At 44.6% G+C, this 15,453-nt stretch overlaps 1 protein-coding gene across 1 annotated transcript in view; it reads right to left on the minus strand.

The window, feature by feature from the left end:
• FRMPD1 (FERM and PDZ domain containing 1) overlaps positions 1–15,453 on the minus strand; it is a 102,336-nt gene that overhangs the window by 12,007 nt on the left and 74,876 nt on the right. Inside the window, exons 5-10 of the mRNA XM_070480244.1 lie at positions 15,104–15,149; positions 11,611–11,718; positions 8,499–8,594; positions 2,076–2,201; positions 841–960; positions 292–428 (exon numbers count right to left, since the gene is read on the minus strand). Coding sequence (XP_070336345.1) covers positions 292–428; positions 841–960; positions 2,076–2,201; positions 8,499–8,594; positions 11,611–11,718; positions 15,104–15,149 — 633 coding nt within the window. The remainder of the gene's footprint in view (positions 1–291; positions 429–840; positions 961–2,075; positions 2,202–8,498; positions 8,595–11,610; positions 11,719–15,103; positions 15,150–15,453) is intronic.

Consider the following 15,453-nt stretch of genomic DNA (forward strand, 5'->3'; position numbering starts at 1 on the left):
ACTGATTTCCTGAGATATCCTCCCAGGAACCGGGAATTTACAAAGGGACCCTGTGTCATTCCATCTGGAGCTGGCTTGGGCCCCAGAGGGAGCATCTGGGTTCTGACCTCGGGGGAAGCCAGGCTGCGCTGGAAAGGGTGCAGAGGGAAATGAAGGGAAGACAATGGACAGATAGGGAGGTGGGTGAGTGTCAGCTTCTTGCCGATTCTGGCCGTCCTGGCCCAGGGCCAGCCAAGTGATAAATGCAACACAGCTGCTGCTGGCGGGACAGCGAAGCCCCCTGCCACTCACTCTATGTACTTCAGAGAGATCTTCTGCGGCTGTGCACACGCGTAGGTCCGCTCCTGGATGTGCAGGGCTGCCAGTCGGAGTGCCGAGCTGCACTTCATTTCAACCGCAAAGCGCTCCTGGAGCACATCGCTGCAGCTCTGGGAGAGATGAGATCAGAGACGCTGGGAAACAGGGACACGGATTGGGTTCCTAGAGCTCTCGGGGCAAAGGCAGCTTGGAGACCTGGCTCTGCCAACTCTTGCCTGTGTGACCTTGGTTGCCCCTTTTGGCAATAAAAACCGTAACTCTAAAGATCCTAAATGGTGTTAGAAAACGTAAATCTACATTGAGGACTAAGCTTTAAGTTCATTAATATATTGCAAATCGCCTAACATAGCAACTCAGTGCCATAAAATGGAATTCTAAGGGATAATCAGGCCTACTCTCCCCCAGACCAAGATAATCCCTACCGGGGAGTTGCTTAATTGCCTCGAGCTCATGTTCAAAATAACCCAATGTGCCATCTTTGAAAAAAACCACTGTTATTTTAGGAAGGGCAGCCCAGGTCACCTGCAGATAGAGGTATTCAAAGGCCACAGGGTCTTCTTTCAGGAGGTCCAGGGGGTCCCTGGGGACGAAACAAACCCGGAAGAGGCAGCGGCAGTCGTGTGACTCCTCCCTTTCCACTACCTGCAGTGCGTAAGGGAGACACGGTTCATCTTCTGTTTTTGTTCTCCGCTATTCCACAAAACAACTTAAATTAAAAAAGACAATGAAAGGTAGTCCCTAGAGATTTCGGTTTTAGTTCTTCCCAAGTCAGTACAGACCTTTGCCCTTGATTGACTTTCCCATGGGTATAAGATGTAAAAAGTTCAAAAGAACTGTTTCCCACTGACCCCATCAACCTGTTCTTCTTTCCAGAAGAAATCTCTGCATCTGGTTTCTTATATACCCTTCCAGAGACAGTCTATGTGTATTTATGCTCCTATGAATGTACATTCCTTTATTTCCCACAAATAATAGTATATAATACATTATGTGGGTATATACAATAAATATACCCTGCACCTTACTTTTTTTTCACTTCAACTATCTCAGCGGTTTAACTTGATTTCTTTTTCCAGTGCTAATGGAACAGAAGTGATTTTTTTAAAGTTTGTAAGCAGCAATGTTAGGAAATGAGTGGCCACAGTAGGAATTCATCCGCAATGAGGAGCACTCAGAGCGGCTTCCACGAGCTCAGGCCTTGTTCACGCTGCTCCTCTTCTTAAAAAAGCCCCCTTTCCTTTTCCAATTACTGAAATCCTACTCATCTTTAAAGTAGTACACACCCAACAACAATTTATGGAACTGACCTGTGTTTGGCTTTTGAAAGCTGGTATAACAAATCACTGCATGGCTAAAAGACTGAGTGGTACAGGTCGACTGACTGTGTTAGCCCTGTCCTGCTCAGGACAAATCTCACAGAAAGGGCTGAGACCTGGCAACAGACGCTTCCCTGACGTCTCAAAGGTGGGAGGCTCAGAGGAAGGTCATCAGAGCTGGAAGCAAAAGATGGGGTCTAGCGGTTGCGTTACCTTTTGAATAAATTACCTTTACCTCTCTAGGCCTCTTTCTCCTCGTCTGCAAAACGGAGGCCTGCCTGACTGTGTTCACAAACCAGGCTGAGGGAGCTCTAGGCCGTCTGGGCACAAGAAAGCACATCAAACCTGCAGATGCGCTGCACCCCGTACCCGAAGGCTGCGGCCGAGGCGTGCAGCTCACCCCGCCCAGATCTCCGCACGGGGAGCAGAGGCAGGTGGTACCTGCTGGATGAGCTCCTCCTCATGCAGCAGGTGCAGCCGAGAGACACTGTACTGCTCCTCCAGGACCAGCGCGAAGTACTCTGTGCTTCGGATGGACAGCTTCTCCTTCACCGTGAGGATGATGTCCTGCGGGCACAGAGGCACACGGTCACCGAGGAGCGGGCCGGCCCCCCCATCCAGGCACAGAGCGGGGAGGACCCCCCTGACCTCCCCTCTGCTCCCCCGTGCTGCCAGGGAGAGAAAGGCCCGTGCTGGCTGGGTCCACTGCCAATACAGGAGGCTGATCTTGATGGGCCACAATCACCCCTTCAGGGCCCTGTGCCCACTGCTCTCGTCCCCTCAGGGCTCCAGGGCCGCCCCCCCCCCCCCCGTATGGCCGCCCTCTCTGGCTTTACTTGGGAGGCTGAAGCTATCCCTTGGGGCCTTACACCCCTCTTCAAGGTCTCCAGATCCATCCTCTCTCTGGAGTCTGCACTGTCAATTGCTTACCAGACATAATCCCACCATCTGCCCTCTATACCACTGAGGGATATCAAACTGATGCTTCTGAACCTGTTTCTTCCTGTGAAACAGAGGATAACGATGCCCATTTAGAGGCGCTGATGGGGTGAGACGAGAACTGATACTGGGCCACCAGAGCTGCCTTGCCACACTCCCCTGGTTCACTACAGGGGCCCCTTGGCATCACAAGGTCTTTGCTGCCTCGGGGCATTCTCAGTGCTGTCTCCTCTGCCTAGCACCCTCTTCCTGAACTCTTCCCAAGGCTGCCTCAGTCTCTGTATCTAAATGCGACTGTCCCTGTTATTCTCCATCCCACGGTCCTGCTGATTTTCTTCATCACTATGAGACCTTCCTCGATGACAGCACTGTTCTTCAGTAATAGTACAGTGAAGTGAATGGGCTCTAGACCTAGACTTCTACTCACTAGCTTTGTGTCCCTGGATAACATGCTTACTGTCTCCATGCCTCGGTGGTTTCATCTCTAAAATGGTCACAACAGTCTCACCCCTCTCGGGGGCTGTTGTGTGCATTAAATGGCCATCCCCATACATAGCCTTTAGATGACAGGTGTCCACTGCCTGGTAGCTGCTGACATCTGTTTTTCTGCTTATTGTCATTTACCTGCTAGATGCTAGACTCCCCAGGAATGTGAGCCTCGCTTGTCTTGTACTCCATTATATCCTCAAAGCTTGGCATTCAGTGATGCTCAGTAGACTTCCATTCAATGAATAAACAGTCATCATGGACTCATCATACACGTCCTACTAGAATTTTAGATTTAGTAAAGGCCAAACTATCAGGTGCGACCTGCTCCTCACGGCTCCCCATTCTGAATCCTCCTCCTGCTTTCTCCATCACCCCCCATAACTAACCAGTGACTAGGTCCTAAAGTTTATTCGCCTCCGAAACTCAACAGCATTAATTCAATGCCTACTGTGTGCTGGCCATGATGGAGAGCCCCTCTCATGGCTCCGTCCACTCTCTCCATTCTCCATCTGGCTTGAGCACACACACTTCTCCTGGCTTTGCTGAGTCACGTCCTAAGGACTCCCCTGCTACCCTGTCTGACCTCCACCCTGCGTCTAGGCAGAGGTTGGAAACCAAATCCAGCCCATTGCTTGTTTTTGTAATTACAGTCATATGGGAACACAGCCTCACCCATTCTCCACAGTGGCAGAGGTGAGTAATCATGACAGAAGCCCCGGGCCCATTCATTAGTACAGTACGGCCCATTCATTAGTACAGTACGGCCCATTCAAAACCCACCGCATTCATCACCTGGCTCTTTGCAGAAAGAGTTTGCTGACCCTTGACCTAGAGGGACTTGTCTGAGCCTTGTATTGCTCATGCTTTCCCTGGCTCAAGAATATTCAGCCTCCTCCATCACGGCCCACTAACCCAAATCCAGATCCCTCAGCGTAGCATTTAAGGTTCTCAAGTATCAGGTGCCAACCCATTTGTCCGCTTTATCCTTTGCTGCTTCTTCTGTTGCACTTTGCTTGCGAGCCCATATACTTGCTAAACTTTCCCATCACTGGGTCTTTGCTGGTGTCATTCCGCATGACTGGAAATCTGTCTTCACACACCACTCCTGACCCATTCCATTCCATCTTTCCAAGTTGATCTCATAGGCCACCACATCCTGGGGGCCATTCCTTGCTACCTAGCTGGAAGCTCTCTCCTGGGAACCCACAGCACCCCGTTTTCACATCCTACTTCCCTGCTTCTGAACACATTGCATTTGCCATAGTTTCTTCGTGAATTAACCCTAGGTCCCATCTCCTCACCTCAGCCCCACCCCAAGACTCTGGGCTCCCTAAGAGAGTGACCCTAGGGAGTTTATTTCTGTATCATTAACAGCTTTGCTAGCACACAAAAGTATCACTAAATGACATATTATGTTCCTTGATTTAGAGAAAGCAGGTTTTCTAATGTAAGAACTTTGCTTCTCTTGGTAGGGGAGTGAGGAAGAGAAGTCGCTCATGACAGTGTTTTTCCTCTTTTTCACCCATACAATTTGCTTATATCCCCCTCTCTTTTTCTGTCACAAAGAGCTAAAAGATTTGCTCTGTAAAAATTTGGCTGTTACAGATAAGTGAGATTAACCAGCACTATACTAGCTAAGTCCTTGCCCATTTCCCCGACTCCATGCGTCATCTTGGCTTTAATTCCCCTGTGGTGTGTGTTTTTATTGTGAATCATCTCAAAGTCTTTTTGGCCACTGAAGGAGGACCCCCCTCCCCTTCCAGTGCCCTTCCCCACTCCAGTGCACTGGAATAAAGCACCCCCCATTCCAGTGCACTCTGCTCAAAGGTGACAGAAGTAGAAACCATGTCTAATGCATCTGTACAACTTCTGTGCTGGATGGCAACATGGTCAGCTCCAGGGCAGGGTTCAGAGACAACAGACCAAGTTGGAAGAACTGATTTTAATGAGTTTCGGGTATCTTGCTGTTCTCGTCTGAAAAGTGGGTTAACACTTGTCACCTTACAAGGTTACTGGGGGCATTAAGTGAGACAGCAAATAAAGCAGTGCCCCGGGAATGCCAGACAAGGAGTGGCACTGAACAAATCCATTCCTCCTCTGGGCTTGAGCTTCCCAGGACCAGACAGGCTTTCTCCAGCTTCTCTTCAGTCACGCTGAAGTAGGAATGGAATAGCGCATTTGGGGCAGCCCTAGGAACTGGGCTTTTTTACATTAATTAGGTCATTAATGTATGACCTAAATCAAATGCCTTACGATTATATAGTGGAAGTGACAGATTCAAGGGGCTGGATCTGACAGACAGAGTGCCTGAAGAACTATAGATGGAGGTTCATGACTTTGTACAGAAGGTGCAGCCAAAACCATCCACAAGAGAAAGAAATGCAAAAGAGACAAAGCGCTATCTGAGGAGGCCTTCCAAATAGCTGAGAAAAGAACAGAAGCAGAAGGCAAAGGAAAAAAGGAAAGATACACCCATCTGAAGGCAGAGTTCCAAAGGATAGCAAGGAGAGATTTTAAAAAAGCCTTCCTAAGTAATCACTGCAAAGAAACAGAGGAAAACAATAAAATGGGAAAGACCAGAGATGTTTTCGAGAAAATGAGAGACACCAAGAGAACATTTCATGCAAAGATGTGCACAATAAAGGACAGAAATGATATGGATCTAACAGAAGCATTAGATAGTAAGAACATCTTCATGACCCAGATAACCACGATGGTGTGATCACTCACCTAGAGCCAGACATCTTGGAGTATGAAGTCAAGTGGCCTTAGAAAGCATCAGTACAAACAAAGCTAGTGGAGGTGATGGACTTCCAGCTGAGCTACTTCAAATCCTAAAAGATGACTCTGTTAAAGTATGCACTCAAAATGTGAGCAAATATGGAAAACTCAGCAGTGGCCATAGGACTGGAAAAGATTTCATTCCAACCCCAAAGAAGGGTAATGCCAAAAAATGTTCAAACACAATTGCACTCATCTCATACGCTAGCTAGGTAATGCTCAAAATTCTCCAAGCCAGGCTTCAATAGTACATGAACCGTGAACTTCCAGATGTTCAAGCTGGATTTAGAAAAGGCAAAGGAACCAGAGATCAAATTGCCAACATCCGTTGGATCATCAAAAAAGCAAAAGAATTCCAGAAAAACATCTACTTCTGCTTCATTGACTACACTAAAGCCTTTGACTGTGTGGATCACAACAAACTGGAAAATTCTTCAAGAAATGGGAATACCTGACCACCTTACCTGCCTCCTGTGAAACCTGTATGCAGGTCACGAAGCAGCAGTTAGAACTGCACATGGAACAATGGACTGGTTCAAAATTGGGAAAGAAATATGACAAGACTGTATGTTGTCACCTTGTTTATTTAACTTATAAGCAGAGTACATCAGGAGAAATGCTGGGCTGGATGAAGCACAAGCTAGAATCAAGATTGCTGGGAGAAATATTAACAACCTCAGGTATGCAGATGACACCACCCTTATGGCATAAACTTGAAGAAAAACTAAAGAGTCTCTTGGTGAAAGTGAAAGAGGAGAGTGAAAAAGCTCACTTAAAACTCACCATTCAAAAAACAAAGATCATGGCATCCAGTCCCATCACTTCATGGCAAATAGATAGGGAAACAATGGAAACAGTGACAGACTTAATTTCCTTGGGTTCCAAAATCACTGCAAATGGTGACTGCAGCCACAAAATTAAAAGACGCTCCTTGGAAGAGAAGCTATCACAAACCTAGACAGCATATTAAAAACCAGATATTACTTTGCTGACAAAGGCCCATATAATCAAAGCTATGTAGTCATGTATGTGTGTGAGAGTTGGACCATAAAGAAAGCTGAGTGCCAAAGAATTGATGCTTTTGAACTGTGGTGTTAGAGAAGACTCTTGAGAGTCCCTTGGACTGCAAGGAGACCCAACCAGTCAATCCTAAAGGAAATCAACCCTGAATATTCATTAGAAGGACTGATGCTGAAGTTGAAACTCCAATACTTTGGCCACCTGATGTGAAGAGTTGACTCATTTGAAAAGACCCGGATGCTGGGAAAGATTGAGGGCAGGAGGAGAAGGGAACGACAGAGCATGAGATGGTTGGATGGCATCACTGACGCAATGGACATGAGTTTGAGCAAGCTCCGGGAGTTGGTGATGGACAGGAAAGCCCGGCATGCTGCAGTCCATGGGGTTGCAAACTGTCAGACACGACTGAGCAACTGAGCAACAATAGGAATTGTCATAGGAAGGTGCCAGGGAACACTGGTGGTATGAGTGCATTATGTTTGCATGTGTGCACACGAGTGCGTGTGCAATATGTGTGTGTGTGTGCGTCTTGTTCAGTACCTAGAGGTGTGCTCACCCACCTGGACCTGCGCTCCCTCTAATAACAGAGGAGCTGGGCTCAGCGTTGGCTCCTGCACGGTTTCTCATGTTTGAACAGCCCCTTTGTTCGTTTCTTCCCTGGAGCCTGCCTCCAACACCATTTGCTCCCTTGTTGAAAAACTACAGTGCCATCCCTTACTGTCTATGGATAAAATCCCAGCTCCACTGCCTGCCACTCAAGGCCATCCCTGCAGCCCGTCTGCACCCTCTCCCACTCCTCCTGCAAGGAAACAGTCTCTGCTCCAGCCCCATGGGATGGCTTACTGCCTCCCAGGCAATGCCTGTCTTACTGGCTCTCTGCCTTGTTCACGGGACTTCTTCACCCTGATGGAAATCCTCTGATCCCTCTACAGCTGTGCCCCCACCTGCCCTTGATGAATTCTTGGTCAACCTTCAAAGCCTAGCTCAGGTCCAGCTTCTCGGCAAAGCCTTCTCTGACATCCCGACTGGAGGAGACAGAGTGCTCCTTCTCTTGTATGCTAAGCACGCCCCTCGGCCTATCTTTACAGCCCTTCCTTCATCCTGCCCTGGACTGTTAGGAGCTCCGTGGAGGTCCATCTTCCCTCAACTAGACTGCAAGCTTGGGGGGACAGAGACCACTTTCTACCTCTCTCTGTATCACCTGCCTCAGAGTGTCTCCTTTGGGGGAACCTAATTAAATCTAATTCAAACTGACTTCCATCCAGAACAGAATTCCCAGGGGCCTGGACCTGCCCTGATACTTTGCCTGGGTTTTTAGTGACTCTGGCCTTTTAGGAAGCAGGTGGAGCCCCATACAAGAGGCAGGAAATCCCAGTGGTTAATGGGGAAGGCTAATGAGTTGTATTGGGTACTTCATCTCTCTGAACCCTGATTCCCTCCCCTGCAAGAGGGTGATTAAAATACCAGCTTGCTGGGTGTTTGTGCAATGAACTGAGATGACACAGTGCTTGGCTAACTGCAGGTGCTCAGACCACAGGATTGTGAGATCGCCGAGGCAGCTGCCGGCAAGATGCCCGGGGGTCCTGAGAGCCAGCAAATTCTCACCAGAAGGAGATTCAAGTTTACTCAGAATACCTTCACAGTTGTGTGTGCCTCAAACTTGAAAGCTTTGGTCTGTCCATTCTCCAGGTACAACTTCAGCACGTTGGGCATACACAACAGAGAATTACCCTGGAAAACACAAGAGCAGTGTCAAAACTCTCCTTTCCTGTTCCTGGGTGTGACAGAGCCTGTTTCCCTGGCCCTGCCTTGCTGTGGAGAGCAGGATTCTCCCCAGCCTCCTCACCACATTGTAGGTTGACTCTTGACATTCAGAGATTTCTGCAAGGGATGAGGCCTATGCCACACAGATACAGGCTTTGTTCCAGGGCCAGCCACAAGAACTGTTTGACAGGAGGGAGGAAGGTGAAGAGTGAGCCCTGCCACTCTTCGGGCATGCTGATGGCATTGTGTGGGCATGTATGATACCATCCGCTGACACGTCACTGCTCGTTGCATCTACAGCGAATCAAGTGACAAGCATGCCCACTGCCCCAAATGGGCCTTTCTGAGATGCTCGCACTGTGCCTTGTAGGCTTGGGTGAAATGGGGGTTAGGAAGCTCCCTGGGAGTCCCCTCAACATTTGCTGCGTTCTCTGTAGTCAAGTATCACCAAAGGGCAGAGGGCTGCTTTCCACCTCTTGTTCTTGTTCCATTGTTCAGCTGTGTCTGACTCTTTGCGACCCCATGGACTGCAGCACACCAGGCTCCCCTGTCCTTCACCATCTCCCAGAATTTGCTCAAACTCATGTCCATTGAATTGGTGATGCCATCCGACCCATCTCATCCCCTGTCACCTCCTTCTCCTCCTGCCCTCAATCTTTCCCAGCATCAGGGTATTTTCCAGTGAGTCAGCTCTTTACACCAAGCGGCCTCTACTCATCCCAACTATCACTCTGGATTCACGGGACCCCTTGAGGGGTTCTGCCACTCTCGGAGGGCTTTTAGGGAGGGCAGCACCGGACTGGTCTGTGTTTGGTGGCCCCAGGCCAGCCAGAAGTCCTGAGGCAGAGCAGGGCAAAGGGACTCATTCCCTTTGAGTTTGGAGAAACCCCCAGGGCTGGCTCTCTTAGACAGTGACTTCTGAGTGTTGAGCTGTAGACAAAGAGGCTGGCACCTCCAGGGCCTGCAAGGGACTCTAGAGTCTCCGGGATCTTAGCTACAGCTGCCCCCAGCTCTCATCTCTGGAAGCCCACCTAGGTTAGAAGCTTATCACCTTCTTTCAGAAAACTGACAGTCTTTTTCAGTTAAGAATTTTGTATCTTCTAAATATGAGGGCATTTGTATCTTTTAAGCAAGATTTGTATCTTTTAAGCAAGATGTTTTTGAAAGCCAGAGCACTTTTGTGGAAGAAAAGGAATATGTTCACATCCCAGGGCCGGTTCACACTCAATCAGGGATGAGGGATTTTAAACCCTTCACTCTGCTCTCAACTCCTGACTCTGGTTTTAGGTATTTAGAAATCTTAATCTTTGGATTTTCCAAGTATGACTGCTTTCCTTGATACTTTATTATTTGTGATTTACAAAAAAATACATTCATAACATCACCACATAACTAACACTATTTACTGTTCTCTAAGGCTTCTTCCAACTTTTATCTATACCTGTAAATAGGTTTCAGAGAACTGCACTAATAGATTATGCACAATTTTATGTGCATTTTTACTTAACGCATATATACTTCTTCATGTGAGTTTAATGTTTATAATTTTAATGGACTTATAAATATTCTACTGAGTTGAAACATCAGAATTTCTTTAACCATTTCTCTGCCTAAGCATTTAACATTTTCTCAAAAATTTTTGTGATATATATGTATATGTACAAAAGATGTCTTTAAATACATGGATTTTTGCATTTAAATTATTTTATAGAATTAAACTAATAAGAATGTGATCCTTGGGCCATTTTTATGGCATTCATTAGCTTTTTTTCTACTCCCAAAGATTAAGTCAATTTACAAAGCCACCAATTAGTAAATGAATGCAGGTACTTTCTCAATATCAGGGCTTATATTTTCCTTTTTTGTGCTAATTTACTAATTACAAAGTGGCAGTTCTTAATATTTTCCTTTGCATTTTTTAATGGCTAGCAAATTTAAGAATATTTGAAGTGTTGGTTTTCTTAAGTCAGGCAGAGAAAGATAATACCGTCTGATATCACTTATGTGTAGAATCTAAAAAGTAAAACAAACTAGTGAATATAACAAAAAAGAGACAGACTCACAGACATAGAGAATAAACTACAGGTTACCAATAGGGTGAAGGAAGAGGAGAGGGGCAAGGTAGGGGAAGGGCATTAAGAGGTACAAACTATTGTATATAAAATAAATAAGCTACAGATACATTGTATAGGACAGGGAATATAGCTAGTATTTTATAATAACTATAAATGCAGTATATAACCTTTAACAATTGTTAGTCACAATGCTGACGCCTGAAACTTATATATCAACTATACCTCAATGATTAAAAAAAAAACCCCAAACATAGCTTTTCATTTCAGATTCTTCTAGGGTCAGTCTTGTCTTCTGAACCCCCACATTCAATCACATCAATCCTGGGTATTCCATATCAAAAAGGACTAGACAGCATATTATAGTGGAAAACAGAAAAACTAAAGTCACGTAGGCCTGTTCTCCTGAATTTCCTAGCTGTATGATCTCAGAAGTTAATTCTCTTAACCTCTTTAAGCTTCTGCTTCTTCTTTGTTAAAATACCTCCCCTTGCAGGGTATGGTGATGATGAAGGACTATGTCCCCAAGATGTTTTGATTCACGTATTAGAGATTCAGTAGATGACAGGGTCTTTTAAAAAAGCAACCCCTGCCACCATCTCTACTATCAATGTATCTCCTTCAGAGGGGTACCAAGTGAGCAGATTCAGAATGAGAAGTGAATAACTGGAACACGTTGAAACCTCAAGCCAGAAGAACGGAGTCTCAGAAAGACACAGGGGTACCCAGCGCGTCTCTCCCTGTCCATGGTGTGCAGGCCCCTTACTGAGGGAGCACAGTGCCTCCGGCGAGCCCACGACACCCCCACTCCGTCCCCTCCGGGCTATGGATTCCAGCGTCCCCAGCAGACAGCGCCAGGAGGCAGCCGCCTGCTCCGTGAGCAGTCGTTTCCACCCCGACCAGGGCCGCACCTGGCCGTGTCCGCTGACGAGCACCTCCTCCGCAAAGTGCACCTTCACGGGGTTGGTCTTCAGCCGGGCTCGCTTCTCTTCTGTCAGGAAGGAGGACTTGGGGGCTCCCTGCCAAACATTAACAGGACGCACTCTAGAACAGGACTTTCAGAAAGGCCATGTACATCTTCTCATTTCTTAAAAACAAAAGCAAAAGCTCTGACAGCTGCTGAGAACTCAATTAAAACCACAGAGAAGGATGCTATCCAATTAAAGATCTCTTTTCATAAAATTTAGAGATCTCAACAACATATGTCTTGTGTGTCTGAGAAAAGCTAAAGCTTTAACACATTGGCCCAAGGCTGTGGTATGATGAAGACAAAGAGAACTGGCCTGTGAACAAAGAGACCTGAATTCTAACCCAACTGCGGTTACTCAACAGTCTGAGAAGGACCTCAAACACAAATTACTACGGAAGAAAACCAGCTGTGTGTGTGTGTGTGTGTGTGTGTGTGTGTACATTTCCCTCTTTGGCCTTCAGTCTTCTTTCCTGCACAATCGGGGAATTGGACCAGGAGGTAAAAACAGCATAATGCTAATGAGCATCGGTTCCAGAGTCTTAACTACCTGGAAAAAGCCCAGCTGTACCGATTTCTGAATGTGAGACCTTGGGTGTGTGAGGTCATCGTGTCCTCATCTGTAAAAGGGAGATGACCAATATATCTACCCTGTAGGATTTTCTTTTGGCACAAATTAAATAAAACATTAAATACTAGCATTCATATTATAATAAATGATTAAAAATAATGTAATGCTTATTATATTGATAAATAATTAATAGAAATACAGATATAGACAATTAAACCAAAATATATTTTGATCATAAAATTCTATGTTCTAGAGAAGCAGTCATTAATATTCCAACTTTGGATATTATAATTCCTAATCAATTTCAAACCATTTGAGGAGTCTAAGAATCCACTCAGAAAAATATGAGCATTCTTGTTGAAGTAAAATATATATGAGCATTTGTCTTATGATCCTATCACTTCCGATGAGAGGCCTGAGTGGGCTAGAGCATTTTCAGGGCATTTCCTAGGACCTCATCTGCTGGGTTGGTATCAGTTTCCCTGCAAGACCTCCAAAGTACAGTGTTCACATTCGTCTCTTCTGGGAAACCTCAGAGGACTCTCAGGAATGGTACTGGATCATGCTAATTTTCCTCTCTTTATACTTTTTATTTTTTAAAAGGAGGCAGCTATACGTTGTTTCCCTCTCTCCTTACTTAACAAGTGTTATCTTCTGCTTTCATTTCTTGGAAATAGAATAGGAAAAGAACTACCTAATTAAAATTCAAATGTTCTCCATTGAGATGATAATCAGGTAGATGAAAAGAATCTCTCAACACCTGCCTAACTATTTATAGGAATTAGCTTTCAGTATACTGTTTTTTCTGTATTGGTTTCACATTATTCCATAGATAAATTCTTCTATTTAGAATAGAAGAATCTCCATTTATGTGTGTGTAAAACATTTGGTCTGTCATATTTATGGCAAACTTCCTAGTTCTATTAGGTGAGTTTTTTCCCTGTTCTATTTCTAGGAAACAAACAAAAAAGATAACACTTGTTAAATAAGGAGGAGAGACAACAATTTCTTTGCACAAAATCAAATAGCTGTCTGTTCTACTGTACTTCCTCCTGCTCCCTATGTGCTTAGGAATTCCTTCTGCAACTTATGACCAGATAGATGCCCGTCCATATTGTTGACATTTCTATGATTTGTTTTTTACATTTAAATTTTTAACCCCAAATGGTGTGAGATTAGACTTATTTTTTCCAAATACCTAAAGAAATTTCCCAGTACAATTTCTTGAATGATCATCTTTTCTCCCATTGATTTGGGATGCCATATTTATCATATACCAAATTCTTATACTAGTATTTATTCTTGGACTTTCTATTTGATTAGATTGATATAACCAACATTTCATCAATATCATACTGTTTTAATTATTGCACCTTTATTAGTTTTAAAATCTTGTACCTCAAGGCCATCCTCATTGTTCTTTTCAAAAAAAAGATTTTCTTGATAAGTCTCACCTTGACATACATTGTCAAAATCCAAATAAAATTCCCACAGAGAGTCTGAATTTGCTTTAAGCATATACATTAATATGAGAAAATCCGATGTATTAATAGTCTTCCTATCAAGGAATATAACATGTATCTCCTCTTTTATTAAAGAAAACATTTTATTTCCTTCAGTATTACTCTAGTTTCCTTCACATAAGGCCCACATAGTTCTTTTCCTTCAAGTTCTTCAATTTTTTTACTTTTTCCTGTAAAGAACTTGCCCTTGGATTTATCAACTTTCTAATTTTTCTGTTTTTCCAAAGCATCATTTAGATTTAAATTTTTATCATTTTCTTTAATCTGCTTTATGCTTATTTCATTAGTCTTTCTTTATGCCTCTGGCACTGAGTATTTTCCTGACCTGTTTTCTTTTTTCTTGTTAAATAGTGAAATCACTTTTAAGGTTACAAATTTTACTCTGAGTATAGCTCAACTATATATAATATGTTCTAAGAAGTAGAGCTCTAAACTTTAATTATTTTCTAGCTAGTCTATAATGATAATTTTTAATTTTCCATCTTTACTTAGGAGATTGCATTTTTATTCCAAACGACTGGGTGGTGTTAAGTTTTTGATAGTTATCAATTTGTGCTTTATTGTATTCTATAGAAGACACAAATACACAAAGACACAAATACAGTTGCTTATTTGAGAAATTTAGCTTTTGGGGTAGCCCGATATGGGATCAATTAGATTAGATTACTAAACGCATTATTAAAATTCTCTATGCCCCTATTTATATTTTTTTGTCTATTAGTGACCAAGGGCTAAGAAGGATGCACTAAAGTCTCTCAGAATGAGAATTTTCTGTCAACCTTCCCTCCTTGGTAATTTTGCCTTACAATTTGCCTACGCACCTTTCCCTCCACCACACACAGAAGGCTCTTAGACGTGTGGTGGATTAGGATGGCTCCTGCTGCCCTGTGCATCATCTGGGCCTTGTCCTGGGCCTTGCCTTGTGGCTGACAGAACACGTTCCCATCCAGCACCTCACTGGGTCCTCATAGCACCCATCAGATAGATAAGGCAGTTATTGTCCTCACCTCTGTTTTACAAAAGTCAAAACTGAAACTCAGGGACCTCTCCACAGTGATACCACTCAGACTTGTCTTGAAACTCTGAGCTTGGTACCCTCGTCACCTGCATAATCACAGGTCTGTCTCCTTCGCTAGACCATCAGCTTTCGAAGCCTGGACCCACATACGAGTTCTCCATAATATGAGCACATATGTGGTCTTCAAGCAACACTGACTGCCTGACAGCTTCTCTGATGCGCTTTGCCTTCCCTGTTCATTCTCTGAGGGATATTCTGCTGGTGGTACAGGGTCTTGGGGCCAAGAAGGGTGTAACTAACACACAAGACACAGAAAGAGCTTTACCGATGTGCAGCGAACAACCGTGATTGAAAGAGAATCTTCAGCTTCCCTGGAAAAAAAAGAATAAAAAAAGTGTCATCGTCCTGGGTGATACATGAGGGTGCATGTGTGGGGTTGGGGGCGTCAAAGAGACTGGGAGAATTACAAAGCAGCTTCTCTTGCCTCAGCAAAATTGAGAAGGACATCGAGAAAGCAGTGATCTGTGAAGGAACTTAAGTTGTCCCAAATGCCACTGCGACCTGAAGAAAGTCTTCAGATACTTGTCTCTACCATCTTGTCTATACCTACAGCCACTAAACGAAGTCACTTCGCCTTCATTTAGTCTATATGATGGAAGACTCATCTAGTTGCTA

The sequence above is a fragment of the Odocoileus virginianus genome, chromosome 18 (genome assembly GCF_023699985.2).
Source record: "Odocoileus virginianus isolate 20LAN1187 ecotype Illinois chromosome 18, Ovbor_1.2, whole genome shotgun sequence".
NCBI lineage: Eukaryota > Metazoa > Chordata > Mammalia > Artiodactyla > Cervidae > Odocoileus > Odocoileus virginianus.